This window comes from Colobus angolensis, unplaced genomic scaffold (genome assembly GCF_000951035.1).
Source record: "Colobus angolensis palliatus isolate OR3802 unplaced genomic scaffold, Cang.pa_1.0 Scaffold1, whole genome shotgun sequence".
NCBI lineage: Eukaryota > Metazoa > Chordata > Mammalia > Primates > Cercopithecidae > Colobus > Colobus angolensis.
This window is the reverse complement of record NW_012110918.1, coordinates 19,307,690-19,325,432: the sequence shown is the minus strand read 5'-3', so window position 1 is coordinate 19,325,432 and position 17,743 is coordinate 19,307,690. Positions and strand designations below refer to the sequence as shown.

The 17,743-nt window shown below is 55.3% G+C and overlaps 1 protein-coding gene across 1 annotated transcript in view; it reads right to left on the bottom strand.

The window, feature by feature from the left end:
* Nucleotides 1-17,743, bottom strand: part of TBCD (tubulin folding cofactor D) — a 174,465-nt gene that overhangs the window by 57,492 nt on the left and 99,230 nt on the right. The window contains exon 13 of the mRNA XM_011929067.1: nucleotides 11,736-11,892. Coding sequence (XP_011784457.1) covers nucleotides 11,736-11,892 — 157 coding nt within the window. The remainder of the gene's footprint in view (nucleotides 1-11,735; nucleotides 11,893-17,743) is intronic.

Below are 17,743 nucleotides of genomic sequence, written 5' to 3'. Positions count from 1 at the left end.
CAGGGTGCTGGGCAGAGACTGAAGGAGGCAGGAGAAATGGGTGGGAGTGTGTCTGAGTGAGCAGCCCACAGAGGTGAGCCCACAGCAAACAAGGAGGAGCAGGACAGCTGGCCCCACGGCCAGTTGAGAAAGTCCTCCCTGCGGCTGGACTCTGTACTTCCTCGGACACGCTAGGGCATGTGACTCGGGCCTCGTGACCAAGCGCTCTGCTGCTGGGGCTTCAGGGACGCCCAACCAACCAGGAGCCCCGGGAGAGGCCAAAGGTTGGGTGGGGCAGCAGCTGGATGGCCAAGAGGGCCTCGATTCTGGGGAAATGCCTGCAAGTCTCTCACAGGCTCTGCCTGGGAGGGAGCAGGAGGGAAGGGGAGAGAGAGAAGAGTGTGTGGTCACCGAGAACCAAAATAAAAACAGAAATTTGTGGATGGAAAGGGTGGGAAATTAAACTAAAAATATAGTACAAACGTAGAAGCATCTTTGGAAATAAGAATAGCAAACAAAATTAAGCAAAACAGAAACAACACAATACAAACCACCAGGTGCATTTTCCATCCCAGTCAAGCTCAGACGCGCTGAGGCCCAGAGGAGGCCCCACAACACCATCAACACAGCCCAAAACACAGCCACCAACCACAGGCAAAGCCAGGAGGGCATGCAGGCACGGGGTACCCTGTGGCTCAAGCATAGGGGCCCCTCCAGCCCCCGCAGCAGGCAGCAGGCCCGTTTCGGCTGGGAGCAAGAAGCTTCCATCCAGAGCGGGTGCGGGGCTGTCCGGAGTGGCCTAGCAGCTCTCCCCGCCGGCTGCTCCAGCATCAGCACAGCCCAGACCCACGTTCCGGGACCTCCTCAGGATGCTGCAGAAGCTCCACATCCCTTGCCAGCAGCGAGCGGCCGAATGAGCTACGTTTACTCGGTTTAATCACTAACAACCATGGATCACCAGTGGATACAGTATTTATTTCACATTTCAGAGAAACGCTTGCTTACTGAAGGGACAACCTGTGGTCTTGGTGTGGAAAGGCCTCCTTCTACCACAGGGTCACTTCTCAGCTCTGGTATGCAGACCACCAGCGGGCAGAGACAGACCCCAGCGTCCAGGCCACAGCAGCAAGCCCAGGTGATTGCAGTGTCCAGCCAGCCTTGCAAACAAAAGCCAGGAACCAGAGCCAGAAAAAAAAAAAAAGAAGGGGAATATCCCCAAGGGGAATAGGGTGGGAAGCCTCTGAGGGCTGGGGGAGGCCCTTCCCAAAAGCACTGGCCTCCCTGCCCTGAGGCCCTGCCCTGTGTGGCCACAGCCACAAACAGAGCCCAGAGCTATGGGAGTACACGGCTTCCTTCCGAGTTCCGCCTCAAGCCGTCCAAAGTCTACCCCTCGGCCAATTGCTCCCTCACAATGCAAGGATGGCCACACCACCGCCCTCTGCACCCTAGGGAGACGGCAACAACAAAGTCCCTCACCAACGAGTCACTGCTACGCTCAGACAGACCCTGCGTCTTCCCCGTCCAGCCCCTCCGGCTCCTGCAGACAGACAGATGGGCGTCACTGTGTGGGGAGCCTGCGGTAGGGGACCTGCAGTTCCTGCAGATGCCTCCGGGCCCAGCACCTCCCAAGACCACGGAAGCCCACCCGCTACCTGCCCTGAGGGCCTGGACGCCTACTCCTGTTCTCTACCTGCCTCCTCCGGCCAGATCCTTGGGGCATCCAGCAGCACACCCAGGTCTTTCAGTTCCTCCACGTAAACAACAACAAAGTCCTAAGCCCAACCATCCTGGTCACAGCACATCTGTCCACACCCTTGTCTTCAGCAGAATAACACCCCCTCCCAAAGATGGGGTGTCCCCCTTCAAACACGTTCCTTTACGTGGCAAAGGGGAATTAAGGTTGGCAATCAGCTGACCCTAAGATGGGGAGAGGGCCCTGGATTATTCCTGCAGCCCAGCGGGTGCCAAACACAATGGCACACACCAGCGGCCCTGACCACACCTGTGCTCTATCTGCCTGTGGGAGGCAGAGGAAGGAGGATCCCTCGAGCCCAGGAGTTTGAGTCCAGCCTGGGCAACACAGCAAGACCCCATCTAGACAGACTGATAAGTAGACAGGTAAGGAGGTAAGTCCATACAGGAAGGGGGAAGGAAGGACGGACACAGGAGGCAGAAGAAAGGGTCACAGGCATAAGGTATGCGAAAGATGCAGCCAGACGTGGACGTGGCTGGCTGTGACGGTGGACGAAGGGCCCATGAGCAAAGGAATGTGGGCAACTCAGGCAGGGAAGCAGAGTCTTCCCTTGAGCCCCCTTGAGCCTCCAGAAAGGACGGGAGACACCCAAGGAGACGGGTAGGCCTGTGACCGGCATGTCCGTCCAGTAACATGCCACTCCGCAACAAAAGGAAAGATCACTGGGATGAGTCTCAAGGGCGTTCTGCAAGTCAAAGAAGCCAGAATCAAAAGCCTATTGTGCATTTCGGTTTCTAAGACACTCCGGAAACGGTAAACTATCAGGACCAAAAGCAGATCAATGGTGGCCCAGGGTTGGGGAGCAGACTGGGGAGTTTTGGGGGGAGATGGACTGTCCTGTTTGGTGCTAGAGTTGTAGAACACGATCACATGCGTACTGAAGAAGCAACAATCACAGACCTGGGGAGACCAGCACAGAGGGAACCGGCAGATGTGTCTGCATCCCGGACCAGCAGTGCCAGAAGGGCTGACCCGAGCGATGGCCCCAGCAACGCTAGGCCCGGGGTGGGGAGGATGCACAGAGTGTCCCACTCTGGGACGCTGTGTGAGTCTGTTGCTCACACAGGTGTGGGCCGGCAGCTCTGAAATCACGTCAGATGCGTGACAGCAGAGCGTGCTGCACAGGAGGCCCAGACGCGGCACGCGAAGGGAGGCCAGGAGGAAGCTGGGCTAGAGCCGGTGTCTGTGCAAACGTGGACTGTGAAGAGAGGCACACGCTCAGCTACAGAGGAGGGAGGGAACCTAGAGGCAGCTGAGGCCAAGCCCAGCGTCCGGGATTCTAAATACCGTTCTCCACTGAGAGGATCTGAGATTCCTGGGAAGTGGTGGGTGCCAGGGCTGGGACAGGGGCAGAAAGATAAGCCACGTGCATCTTGTGGTGCCAGAAGGAAAGAAAAAACACTCAGGGGGAAAAAAAAAAAAAAAAAAAGAACAGGATCTTGCTGAAATGACACAGAAGCCAACCTGAAGTGGCCAAAGCTGGAGCAATTTCAGTAACATTAATAACAATAGTGTTAGATTATAACTCAAACAACATTATAACAATAGTGTTAGAGGATAACCCCCTAAACAGGATGGGCACCCATGAGTCCAGACCGGCAGGAGCGAATGATGAAATAAAGCTGGGAAGGAACCAGCTTCCCTAAGAACGAGCTGTGGTCACTGAACGTCGGAGTGGGGAAACAGGAACTAACCACCAGACCACAACAAGGTCCTAGGACAGAGCTCGGCTGGGGTGAAAACCGAGGGAGAAACAGCAGGATGCTGCACAGCCTTCGAGTACCCCCCAAGAACATTGCTAGTTACAGAGGAAAACACAGTCCCCTCAAGTGGAGGCACCTGGCAGGCCCCATCTTGACCAGGGATCAAGGTCCAGACCAAGCAGGAGCCGTCGTGGGGCGCTGCAGGCCCAGCACAGCACACGGAGGAGGGCAGGTCACCTCACATCGCTCTTTCCAGTAACGCACGAGAAAACATGACGGAGAGAGGGGCATCCTACAGAACACCTGGCCAGTCCTCTCTGGAGGTCTCAGGGTCAAATCCACAGGGGTGGAAGGCAGGCGGGCAGTGCCGGGCTTGGAGCGGGTGACGGGACCTGGCGCACGTGGCTTCTGTCTGGGGTGAGGTCTCAAGTCTGAGAATACACTAAAAACCACTGAACTGTGGACCCTAAAGGGGTGAATTTTATGGCAGGTGAATTAATCTCAATAAAACCTATTTCTTAAGTGCCCAAACATCAAGAAATACAAAGACTGAGAAGCCGTCACAGAGCAAAGGAGGCTAAGGGCACAGGACCACCAGGTGCCACGGCGGGTCCCAGGCAGACTAGCCTCTTAGTGGCCTTTATCCTACACAGCACCTCCTGGCTTCCGAATGTGCGATGTTCACGTTGGAGAACGCCGTCGAGGGTCTAGAAAAACTCTACGGGTTTTGGAATTCTTCTTGAAGTCTAAAATGAGTTCAGAATTAAAAGTTATTTTGGAAAGCAACTAATTATCTAAAGATCTTAAAAGATTCAGTATTAGTATCTGGGAAGCCTTCCGTTAACACTGCTTTCACCACTTGAAACTGAACATTTTGAGTTTAATTTCAGAAAAACTCTATTAACAGAAAAGCACTCCCTTTTCCTCTCTACACTCTTTATAACAAACTATAGCCTAAATAAGAGAAAAACGCGGGTTTAAAATTAAAGGGAGCTCACGTTACATCAGCACGAACGTTTTAAGATCAGTCCTATTTCAACACATCACAATGGCTTTTGTTAACGAAATCTCAGAATCATTAAACTGATCAAGACATATGAACGTGATCTTTTGATAACTAAAAGTTCTATAACTGCAGCTGGGCACAGTGGTTCACACCTGTAATCCTAGCACTCTGGGAGGCCAAGGTGGGTGGATCACAAGGTCAGGCGTTCCAGAACAGCCTGGCCAACACGGTGAAAGCCCGTCTCTACTAAAAACACAGAACATTCAGTCGGGGGTGGTGGTGTGCTCCTGTAATCCCAGCTACTCGGCAGGCAGAAGAACTGCTTGAACCCGAGAGGCAGAGGTTGCAGTGAGCCGAGACTGCACCACTGCACTCCAGCCTGGGTGACAGAGGAAGACTCCGTCTCAAGAAGAGAAAAAAAAAAGTTATATAACGCTATTTTTAACAACAAATGGCAGTTTATTCTAAATCTTTTCAGAATGCATAGAAATTTGTGTCATATTTACACATGAACAAGAGGTTCATTTTTTAAAACCCATAAAGCCACGTGTTCTAGGGAAAAATACTAATCAAGAATTTCTGGTTTCTTTTTTTTTTGAGACAGAGTCTTGCTCTGTCGCCTGGGCTGGAGTGCAGTGGCCGGATCTCAGCTCACTGCAAGCTCCGCCTCCCGGGTTTACGCCATTCTCCTGCCTCAGCCTCCCGAGTAGCTGGGACTACAGGCGCCCGCCACCTCGCCCGGCTAGTTTTTTGTATTTTTTAGTAGAGACGGGGTTTCACCGTGTTAGCCAGGATGGTCTCGATCTCCTGACCTCGTGATCCGCCCCTCTCGGCCTCCCAAAGTGCTGGGATTACAGGCTTGAGCCACCGCGCCCGGCCTCTGGTTTCTTTTAACATTTGCCAGAAGAGGAACACAGGCTTACATCTCTATTGACTCTGGCTCCAGCCAGTAATACTGAAAGGTCACGTTTTACACTGAATTCTTGAAATTTGCTATTTGTTTAAATTACTATATTTAAAGTATGGAACATTGATTAATGAGGAAAGAACGGAAGAAAGAGAAGAAACTTAAAATCATCTACCACCCTAACCAGGTCCAACCCTCTAAGGTCACTGTTGTTCAGTCCAGCTCAACAGCTCCTCTAAGGCAGCCAGACCAGCTGACACCAGGAGACACCAGGAGCTCCCGGCTTCCTCTCCCGGCAGTGCTCAGCAGTTTGGACACAGACCACACGGCTGCGCAAAGCCACAGCCACACTGCCGGGCAGCTCACCTGAAGCAAGAGCGGTGTGGAGGCCAGCTTCTGGGGAGCCACGTGGGCTTCCGCAGGCAAAGCCGGCCTCGGGAGGAATGACCACAGCCTGGCTCACTTCCACTGAGCTGGCTCCCGCCATGAGAAGCCAACGTCACGACAGTTGCTGCTGTGTGTGTCTTTTACCAAACCTCACAGAAAGTCGTGGGACAAAGAGAGCAACGCCTGAAAACCACTGCTTTTAACTAACTACTGACTCCCAAGCTAATTCAAGCAATCAACTAGATATGGACCTGCAACAAGTTGAACACTGTCCTGATTTGCACACTTATTAAAACGGCTCTAATTTTCTCATTCTCAGAACAAAACTGGCTCATCGAGAAATAAATACAAACAGGTTTAATGATGCTGGTTGAATATAAATATAAAAGCTCCTTCCTAAACGACGGCTCCAACAGGGCACCCAACGTCCCACGTGGGCCTCCCAGTTTCCCTTTGCAGGAACACCCTGAGTGAGTCACCACGTTCATCTCCCGTCCCCGGGAACCTGGAGAGAGATGCTGCAAGGCCGCGAGACGGGCCGGCCTGTCTGCGCTGACACGCGCCCCAGGTGTCCCTGCCCGTTTGCTTTCGCTGGAGAAGTTTATGTGAAACTTCACTAGGATTTCCCAACACAGAGAAATGGTCTGTGTCAAACAGAAAGGGATTCTCTTTCCTGTCCTTGTCAAGGGGAAGTGCACGCCTCGACCTGCCCCAAGCTCCGGGCACCTCATTTTCGGCAGGTACGGCAAAGTAGAGACCTCATCCCAGCTCGAGTTTTCTTATTTATATAATATTTTATAGCAATAAAAAGCCAATTACACCGTTTTTACCTTAAGTAACATTAATTCTGTCATTTGAAAGTCAAACATTTTAAAAATATCAGACTAGTAATTTGTTAGCCATTCCTGTTTTTTGAAAGCTGCAAACCATATCTTCCTTCACGTAAAACGGGGCCTGCCTATGGCTGAATTCTCCTAACCCCCAAGAACCAAAGCTCGCACTCATCCACACGGTGGTACAATACGAGAAACTTTTTAAGTGCTTTCGAGTCACACCTGAGCTGATGTGGAGGCAGGATTTGCCAGGTTTCACGGGGTTAGGACTCTGGTCGGTAACGGCCACTTAACTTTTCTTGAAAAACAAGAGTTGTCTTCCCCTGGAAGCTGTGCCACTGAGAAACACCAGCGCGACAAGACGTAGCTTTGAGCAACGCCTGCCATTTCCTGATTTTCCAGGACAATCCTGCCCCCGAGGAAGAGATCTCGGATCTGCAGGCCTCGGCGGATCCTCCCTGGGCCGTGCAGCTCAGCAGGTTTGCTCCAGGTGGAGGCCGAGAGTCAGAGGCTGCCCGCAGGCAGGGGAGGGCCCTGTGGCTGCCTGGGCGGAGCTGATGTCAACATGAGCTGCTTACAAAAGAGTTTCAGGTGAGGAAATCACTGGACGCACAATGGCAACAGCAGCGTAGGGCTCGGCTTTCTTTTCCTTCTTGCAAATGAGATTGTGATTACTGGTTAGGAGGGATTTTGTAGATAACACACAACCACTCTGTCCCACTTTAACTTCACAGTGTCCCTGCCCCTGAATCACACAGCTGGTCAGCGAAATCCATTCGCTACTCCAACAATTATCCCACCTCTGAAGCTACCTGTGTGCAACACTGAGGAAATCAGGTTTTCAAAACCAACGCTACCTTCAAAACATGAGAAAAGTTACCTGAGAAGCTCCTTTTGATATTTATAAAACAGGGACAGTATACATCCACACCATGAGATGGAAGAACAGTTCATCCAAGGTTTTTTTAGCAAAAAGCTAGGAAACAATTAGAAAAAGTGAGCCACCAAACCCCCGAATTGACTCTCAGAAGAGCCAGGCACCCGAGGAGTGAGGAGCAGCTGCTGCCCCCATTTCCCTGCGAAAATTACACTCTGATGCTCTGATCCCAAGCATGCACTGCTCCAGGACCCACCGAAGAGCTTGTGAAAGTTAGAGAAATCAAGATTGTATCACGTTCCCAAATTGACGGGCATAAAAGCTGGTAATTAAAATGTGGTCACTTATGACAAACCAAGAGAGGCAGATCTGGAAGGGCACACCCCAACCGATACCCGGGTGCGCAGGGCTCCTGGGCAGGGAGGCTCGCACCAGCAGCATCCCACACGCAGCCTGGCGCAGCCTGACTCACAGCCCGCCCGGCCGGATGCCTGGAGCCTGCCTGGGTCAGGGAGGGGCCCAGGTTCTCTAAGAACCCGTTGGACAAGCCCGACACCCAGGCCGGCAGGCAAGGCTCCAAGGGCACCCTTGGGTCTGCGGCCGGGACGCACAGGTCAAGGGGCGAGAGGGGCATAATGCCAGCTCCAGGCTAAGGCGTCAGAAGCCTGTGAGCTGCGAGCCCTGAGGCCCCAGCAGCTGCAGGCTCGGTGTGCGCAGTGCGCACAAGGGAACCCGGGAGCCATGGTGGAGGCCCATCCAGGACGTCCAAAAACCAAAGCCCCACGAGATCAAAGCCAAGTGGGACCCAGGCCAACGCCAGCCCCGCCACATGCCGGGGAGGACCTGGCTGTGTAGTCCAGGCTACTCTAGAAACTCACGTCCTTCTTCAAGCCTGCAGCCCACGGTGCGTCCTGCAGTCCTTCAGGCCTAACCCAGAAACTCAGGAGTCCCAGGGCCCCCCTTTTGCACGCCCCGCCCAACGTGCCCCAGACAGAAGTCACACTCACCCGACCACACCTCCCACCGTGGGACCCCCACCCAACCCCCGGGGGTACCTCCACAGCACGATGGGCTCAACCCCACACCCAGCTGGGCAGACCACGGCCATGCCAGTGCCGGTCCACACGTGGCAGCTGCTCCAGAAGAGGAGCCCCGGTCAGGACCCTCACGGGGCCTACAGGAGCCTGTGCAGGGGCGGCTCAAGGGGCTCCGAAGTGAGGAAGAGGGTCCCCTGTGGAAACTGTGCAAGAGAACAGGAACCCAGCCCAGAAGGTTCATGCCTGAGAGAGCGCGAACAGATCACCGAGCGGCCCCAGCCTCCGTGAATCAGGCCTAGGAATAAGCGAGCAGGTCACCGAGCGGCGCCAACCTCCTTCACGAAGCACAGGCCCGCCTGCACCAGGACTACCGATCGGCTGGCCCCCAGCCTTCCACACCCACACCGAGGCCAGGCTCCACACACATCGGCAGGTTTTTATAGATATTTTACTCTGGAACGATGAGGTCTAACGTTGCCAAAGGCAGAAGTTATTAATCTGCCTGTCCAGGACCTTCAGTAAGAACTTTCTTGCTCATGGCTGTTCTCTCCGGCCCCAGCTGAGCTGCGAGCCCTGTCCAGTAGCGGGGACTTGACTTGTTCGGATGGTTCCGCCTACAACTCTCCAAAGTCAGCACCTGATCTGGAGACTCTCATTACAGTCACCCTCCAGTGGGATCAGCTTTCCCCCAAAACAGAGAACCAATGAGTTATGGCCCCCATGCGGCCCTGGGTTCCGTGCCCACCTAGACGCCCTCCCAGGTGAGTGGGGGTTTTGCCTCACCCCTACCTCCTGTGCTAGCCCTCAGCCCTGGCCCTGCCCCTCCTGTGACACCGGACCAGAGAGTTCCTCCTAGGAGGAAGGGCAGGCCCAGGTTCCAGCGACGTTGACACTCTTAGACAAAATACGAGGCTGGAAAGGAAATCCGTGAGGATTTTCACTGTGAAATGGGAGCCACCATCTGAGGAGCCGGATTCAGCCGCAAACGTCACCCGTCTGAATCACGGGTCCTTCCAGGGCCTCACAGAAGGTGGTAAGGAGCTTTTCAGCCACGAGGCAGTGCCGAGCCCCGGGGCCAGGGCCTGGGAGTTGCTGCCCAGACGGGCCTGGCTCAGAAGCTGTCGGCCACAAGGTGCCGGACAAGTGTCTTCAGTGCTGTCCTGACTTCCTCAGTGAAACTGGAATGCGGCGGCACCTGCCCACCTCGCAGGGTTGCTAAAGAAACTGAGTGAGGTATCAGTGTAAGTAAGTTTTCTCATTCTGTGACTATTCATAGAAACAGTAAGAGAAATTTTTTTGCTTTCACTGCCTAGTCGTAGGATCAACTTCCTAAAAGTGCAGGAGCAGGGCAAGGAAGTGACAGGAAGAGCCTTTCCTGAGGCTGATCACACTCAAGAGCTCCCGCACACAGACAGCAGGGCTGCAGGCCGGCACCAGCACGTGGCAGGGCCTCAGGAGCTCAGCAGGGGCCCAAAGCTGGGCCTCTCCGTCTTTCCATCTTCTCTGCTCCACTCTGCAAGGTACTGCTCCCTGAAGACCACCAGCAGCCAAGTCCCAGCCCAGCAGCGCCACCAGAGTGGCCACTGGGGACAGCAGCGGACAGAGGCCACACCTGCTCCCAGCCACCCCAGACCTCCCTGCCCTCAGGTAAGCCACATTCTCCACAACACACCGGCCAGCACCAGCACCTCCCGCTGCACTGCTGTCCTCTGAAGAGGAGCAGGACAGGAGGGATGTGCATGTTCACAGCTGCCTCGGGAAACACAGGGCCTCCCTGGATCGGAGGAGGACCCTTGGCTCCTCTCAGGCTGACGCAAGAATCTAGACTACGAGACGCCGGCCACGTGCTGCAGGCCCAGGAAAGTAACAGGGTTGAGCTCCCTCTCTGGCGCTCCTGAGTACTTGGTAAGATGGAACAGCAGTGGGCAAGAACAAGAGAAAGTGCCTGTCACCAAGACCCTTTGGAGCCCATGCCAGTGTGTGGCTCACGAGCTGCTTGTCGGACAGAGCCAGTGGCACCTCCACCCGGGGGGTTCACTGCGGGTGCTCACGGGGTGTGGGGGACAGAGGGGACCCAGCACTTCAGCCTGAGCCTGCCACCAGGTGCATCTACCACCGGCGCCCCAGCCGCCCAGACCAAAGGAACAGCCCTTCCGGGTGGAAGCCGCGGACGCTGCATCCCGTGACCCCCACGGGGGCTGAAGTCAGCTTCCCCAGTTCATTTCCTAGTGAAAGTTGTCGGGTGAAGTGCGGGTGTGAAACCTCGTGATGATTCAGCCATGGGCTCACACGCCCATGACGGACAGTGACGCCGAGTCGCCTTCCTTGGTGTCCCGCCTCCAGCTCCTTCATGCACAACAAGAAAGGAAGCGCCTGCCTTCTTCAGCACAAAAGAACTCATTTCAGTCCAAAGGCAGGTACAAAACCAGCGTACATGGCTGGATTGAATCCAATCATTTCCTACGCTGGGGGCACATCTGTTCTGCAGGTTTCCTCAGCAAAAAGTATAAGCTCCTGAAAGTCGCTGGTACCAGACACCACCACGGGGCTCAGCCGGGTGCATGCACTGGACACCGAGGCAGGGCCCCACCCGCCACAGGCCACACAGCTTCTGAGGTTCTGGTGACCACATGAAACCTGCTGGCTTCAGTTCTTTCATCAAGAAGCCAGAGGGAAAAAATGGCTTCCTCCCTCCCAGAGGTTCTGAAGCGTTGACGTACATCTCAGAGGAGCTGAAGTCTGGCGTGCCAGCGAAGGCTGTTGCTACTGAATATCCTCTCAAGTGCTGGTCCCACAAAACACAAAATCCAGCTCCTCAACAAACACAAACGCTGTCTAAAGACTTCCACGTCCAACACGCCTGCCGTGCTCCAGAGGGACTTGAAAGGAGACAGAGACAGGAATCCGCCTCTCGGTAAGACCCATGACTGCAAGGAGTCGCACAGGCGATTCCCGTGCCCCACTTCACTTGCTTCCGCCCACGCCACCCAGGGTGCCTCCACCTGCCCCCAAGAATCTGCTGCCTGCAGGGTGGCCAGGACTTCCAGAATGTTCCTCCCACACACTTCCGCTCTGCTGGCTCCTCCACAGAAGAGGAACTTGACCTCCGAGCGGTGGCTTTGTCACAGATCCTCTGGTCAAGGAATTTCACCTGTTCATGAGCATCTGCCGTGCACACCTCTCGCGGGGAAGAGGACACACGGTGCCGTCAGGGGACGCGGTGCGTCCGAGGCGCCTCGACGAATGGGCCTACCTGGAGATGGCAGTCACAAAGGGCTTCAGCTCCTGAGGCTCATAGGCACGCGCGAAGGCCCAGCACACATAGCAGGCGGCGTCCCTGACGTTGGTGCCCACGCTGCAGGAACCCCGCTTCTCGTCGTAAGTCAGCGCCTTCAGGATCACGGCGACAACTGGGCAAGGAAAAGAGAAAAGATGGTGAGGAGCAGACCACATGGGCAACGCGTGAGGCTTCAGAGAAGCAGGACTCGGGGCCGGAGCGTGGCCATGGCGCCAGATGAGTGAGGCACACAAGCCACGTGGAGCCCACCCAGAGGCTTGGGGCTCCTGTGAGAGCCATGGCCTGGTCAGAAAACAGGCCTCCGAAAAAAAGACGCATGCCCACCAACTCAGATCCAGTGAAAGGATTTTTTAAAAGTGACATGAAGAAGCAAAAGCTCCTTCAGAACAGCACACAATGCCACCCGGGGGTCTGCCGAGTCTGAGGAGACTCAAGGAAACGCAGCTCCCACCAGGCAGGGAGGAAGAGGCGTCACTGGTTCACGGGAGGGAGAGGTGCCACCGGTTCAGGGGAGGGAGAGGTGCAGATGTCAGGCAGCGCCTGGAGTCGTGCTGTCACGGCAGATCTGGGGTGAACCAGGATGAAAATGCAAAGCTGACCGTGGCGCCTTCAGTGCTGACTTCAGGAACCATCCGTACAGGGTTCCTATGCAAAACGGCTATGTAGGGAAATCCGAGGTAGGTGTGGATTATCCTTCCGGCTCCATTTGAAAGTGGGTTAATGTGTGATTTCATTTGTTTCTTATTTTTTTGAGACAGGGTCTGGCTCTGTCTCCCAGGCTGAGCACTTTACAGTGACACAATCTTGGCTCACTGCAGCTTCCACCTCCCGGGCTCAAGCAATCCTCCCTCCTCAGCCTCCCGAGCAGCTGAGACTACAGGCATGCCACCATCACACTCAGCTACTTTTTAAATTTTCTGTAGAGATGGGATCTCGCCATGTTGCCCAGGCTACACATCATTTTTTACGTAGACACGAGAGGATTTCAGGACATGTGGTGTAAGTATATTGGGATGTTCCAAGGACCTCAAGTTTTACTGTATTTGTTTGATTTATTAGGTTCACGTATTTCAAGTGCTTTGGAATGCTTTGGAATAAATACTTGAGATCAACTGCTGAACAAAGAAAACGGAACACAGCTATGAAGCCAGTAGTGGAGACCCACGGAGCCAGGAGGAGCACCCAAGCCCCCAACCCAGCTCCGCCTCCCGGACAAGCACTCCTCCCCAGGAGGCCCTCGTGCTGAAGCACCCACACACCCAGGGCCTCACTCAGGGCTCTGCACACAACCCCCTCCATGCACACGCTGTCTGTACACTTCACACCCACCAATCGAGTTCACTAACACCACACACAGTCTGAGAAAAGGCACTCCATGGCCGGGTGCGGTGGCTCAAGCCTGTAATCCCAGCACTTTGGGAGGCCGAGACGGACGGATCATGAGGTCAGGAGATCGAGACCATCCTGGCTAACACGGTGAAACCCCGTCTCTACTAAAAAATACAAAAAACTAGCCGGGCGAGGTGGCGGGCGCCTGCAGTCCCAGCTGCTCGGGAGGCTGAGGCAGGAGAATGGCGTGAACCCGGGAGTTGGAGATTGCAGTGAGCTGAGATCCGGCCACTGCACTCCAGCCTGGGCGACAGAGCAAGACTCTGTCTCAAAAAAAAGAAAAAAAAAAGAAAAGGCACTCCAGGCATGGATACATGAGAGGCTGGTTATTTGCACATGCAACTGTCATCAGATACATTATCTCCCAGAAGAATGCACCTAGAAATGATCTTAGGCAAAACACCATAAGTAACAACTGTAGGACTATGAATATTATATGCAAATTTCCCCTTTGACTTTTTTGCATCTAAGGATCTTTATGGTCTATAAAGAGCAATAAAAATGGATGTTTCTGCACAGTTTATTTTATATACATATGGTGATTACTTTTAACAAGATTATCACAGTTATACACTTATTAAAACTACATAAAAATGAACTTTCTTCAAAACAGAAAGTTCAAAGACACCGTGGTATCGAGGATGTGAAATTCGCCAGAGTGAGGAGCTGGGGAAACTGCCTCCTCTTAGCCCAGCCACAACGCAGGGCACCGTACACAAAGGCCCAGGGGAGCGGCAGGACGTTCCAGGGTCCCCGCCAGACACCAAGGTCTCCCCAGCCTACCTGGGACCCACCCCTCTCCAAGCCTCATTTCCTCAGGACACTCCACCTGGATGTGCTTCTTCAAGCCCAGTGCCCAGGGCAGAGGTGTCCTGTGGTGTGGCGCCCACACCCACGGCCAGCCCTCCCCTTGGGTGCAGGGCTGGCTCCTCCTCACTCCTCCACATCCAGACACTGCACCATTCCCAGAGCCCACCCCAACTGCGGCAGTCATGCCTCCACAGGACCCAACGGCTCCCTCCCAGCGTGGTCAGACCACCGCCAGCTCTCACCCCAGGACCCCACCAACACACCCTGGAAGGCCCTGCATGGCCACAGAGGGCAGCTCCGTGTTCCGTCTCTCAGTCATGACTCCCTCCTGCAAAGCCCTTCCTGGAGCCTCCTCCACCTGGGGGCGCTGCGCTCTCCAAGGCCCTCCTCACACAGGTCAGAGCTGGCAGCACCATCGCCGGCGGGAGGCACTGAGAGTAACAGCCAGTGCGGCCGTCAATCCGCAAACCAGAAACTGCTGGATGATTTGCAAGAGCATCTCTCACTTCTTGTAAATGTCGAACGTTTTCCTTCCACAAAGTGAAAGAGTGAGGATTACGGAACGTGTGTGAGACGCGAAACCAGACAAGAGGGCGACTGTGCGAGAGAAAGCCACTGAATCTAACAAGCAGGTTCAAGATGATTATCTCGATCTGAACTAAACCAAATCTGTAACACCCAAAAGGCCGTCAGTTGTTTGCCCTGCAACGTCCACTCTGAGCCTTCCCTACGGCTCATGTTCACTTTCTGGGCTAACAGGGCAGCCTGTTCGTGGCCAACACACATCAAAACTAACAGGCTGTGGCACCTCCAGGAGGAAAAATGTGGCACAAACGTGGCATCCCTGCCAGGCCAGGTCCCCAGGGACAGCCACTGCAATGCCAGTCCAGGGCACAAACGTGGCATCCCTGCCAGGCCAGGTCCCCAAGGGCAGCCACCGCAATGCCAGTCCAGGGCACAAACGTGGTGCCCCTGCCAGGCCAGGTCCCCAGGGACAGCCACTGCAATGCCACTCCAGGCAGCCCCAGGCACGACCACCCAGCAACTCCACTGCCTCGGGCATCTGGGTGCAAACCGCTGAGTCCCCATTTATCCATCCACCGGATAGAACCGATTCCCAACAGACAACCACGAGTGGCAGTGGCCAGCGTGGACACTGGTCTCAGGCCTCCCCCACGCCCAACGTGTGCACCTGGACACTGCTTGGCAGCCCCATGAGAAGCCCCCAAGGGAGGACACAGACCCCCCCACCCCAGGCCACTGAGGCGCTGCGGGAGCTGATCCCACCACACCCCCAGGACCTGACCTGGGTCGGGGAGCCCAGGTTTCTGTCCCCAAGTCCGTGAGAGCTGGTTCTCTTCGGCACCAGTGCAGTCAGCTGCTGGGCTGAATCAGCCAGCCAGAGACAGCTGTGCGGACACGACGTCCACTAACAGGCATCTGGGCCAACACACGCGCAGCCTTCCTTCCGTCTGACCAGCACTTCCTGCTGGAAACGGATGGCGGAGGAGGTCCGGCCAGAGGCCGGCCTGGCCGCTCCTCTGTCTTACGGAGAAGAGGCCAGTTCCTGAGAGGGCTGTGGGCAGCCCACGCACCCTGGGCCGCTCTCCCCAGCTGTGGACAGAGTCACAGAGGTGTGGGCTTCCCGCTGCCCTCCCTGTGCCCCCAGGGCTGAGTCCCAGCAGCAGAGAGCAAAGCCCACCTCAGCTTCTGGGGCCGCTGCCCGGGGCAGTGCTGCTACAGGCGTCCAGAAGCGCCCAGCCGGCCTCCCTCCAGGCCAGGCCACGGCGCAAAGTCCTGGGGCCATTCGCCCTCCTGCTGCTCAGAAACCTCCAATCCTGTTCCATGACACCCACAACAGACGCCAGCACGTGTGAAGCGGCAGCTGCCAAGGCCTGGCTGCTGACGACATCCCAGGGAGCCCTAGAAGCTGAGGATGTTTCTCCTCGCAGGTCCCTGGAAAGGAATCTCATTTGCACAAAGTAAAACAGCTTGAGAGGGTGTGAGATGATCAGTTTTCTTAACCAGAACAGAAAAACCAAACCTCTTGGCTCCGATTCATCCTAGGGTGGTAGGTGCTACATCCTGGGGTGAAAAATGGAGTGAGGCCTGCTTCTCCTGCTCAGGATAAAGAGGAAGCCTTGGGCTGCCAGCTCTGACATCTCGGGACCCCGAACACAAGGGGCAGGCCAGCCTCGGTAGCCAGGCACCTGGGCGACCACAAAGCTGGGGGAGGGGCATGTGGAACAGAAACTCCTCTGCCATAAACTTTTATATAAAGTGATTGTCAGAAAAAAATTTCAAAAACAACTCTTTCCAGATTCAACAGGTTTAAAATAAGGAAACTATCCAACAGCTCTGAACAAAAACCTTTCTCATGGTTCCAATTACACACAGCAAATGCATGTCGAGTATAGAACATACCCCAGGAGGCTTCCTTTTGGCAACCCAAGCCCAGCCATGTAATTTAAAAACCCTTCTCTCTAGACAGCTTGTCATTTGTTGAACACCAATCGCCTGAGGAAAAAGCAGCCTCCAGGTGACAGAAACAACTTAACCCTCAGAGCACCACAGTCCCCACTGCAGTATGCGACCCCAAGGGGCAGAAGGAATGCAGGCATTCTCTGCAAAGGCAGAAATAACCCCTCTACAAAAAATCGCCATATAGTTACACCTTCTGATAATTAATGAGGTTTTACTCATTTTAAAAACAAACGTCACTTCTAGGCATAAACTGCTTCGTGCTGGACTCCTGCAGACACAGCCGGTGCGGACTGCATCGCCCTGTCAGGCCTTCCCATTCTGGCAATGGGCGGTGAGGGCTGGGCACAGCGCAGCGAGTACCCCCACGACACAGACAGCCCGCCACATCCTCCGCGAGGAAGGCGTGGGACCGTGGGCACCTCCCACATAGCCCAGAGGGGGTGGCTGTGGGCAGGGGGTGTCTCCCTGACTGCTCGGGCCCCTCCAGAGCACTGAGCCACCCTCCCGCAGTGGGGCTGATGTGGAGGGACCCTCAGCCTGGGGCCTGCAGGTGCAGAGCCCGAGCGCAGGAAGCGCAGCTCCCAAGGGCCGTGCGGCCGTCCCTGCAGACCTTCCCTTCAGCACCAGGCACACACAGCCATGGCTCCTGTCCCAAAAATGCAGTTCAACTTGCTCAGAAAAAGAAAATGCCAGGGTTGAATTTGCCAGGGAGCAAGAGGCAGTGATGGACAGAACACCTGGTTCCACTGACATCTGGGTTTCCAGTTCCCACAGGATGTGGTAGAGAAGCCATCCCAGAGGCCCTCAGCTGCCTGCAGAGAACAGCAGCTGGCCTCACGTCTGCCGCACCTGCCACGCTGCACAGCACACACTTGGTGCTCGGCCTGCCCCTGGGGCGCAAGCAGCCCCACCCACCAACAGGAGCAGAACCCCGCTGTCCCCACGGTGCCCAGGGGAGGGATGCTCCCAGCATCTTCCTGTGCTGCTGGGGGTGAGTACCCAGATATGCATCACCTGCCCTGCTCTCCCCCACTGCCCCAAGCACACCCCCGCCCCCCGCCTCGGTGGATCACGCACCAAAAGCCCCAAGCCCACTCTTTCCACAGGAAAGTCACCCAGCCACGCTGGCCCAGCAACTCTCCCCACCTGTGCCTGTGAACTGAGACCCCACCTGCCACCACCCACTGTGCAGGGTCTAAGAGTCAAGGACCCTCTCTCAAGGTGCTGGGGACAGTCACGAGTCCCCACCACACGGAGGCACGCAGTCCAGGCCAGGTGTA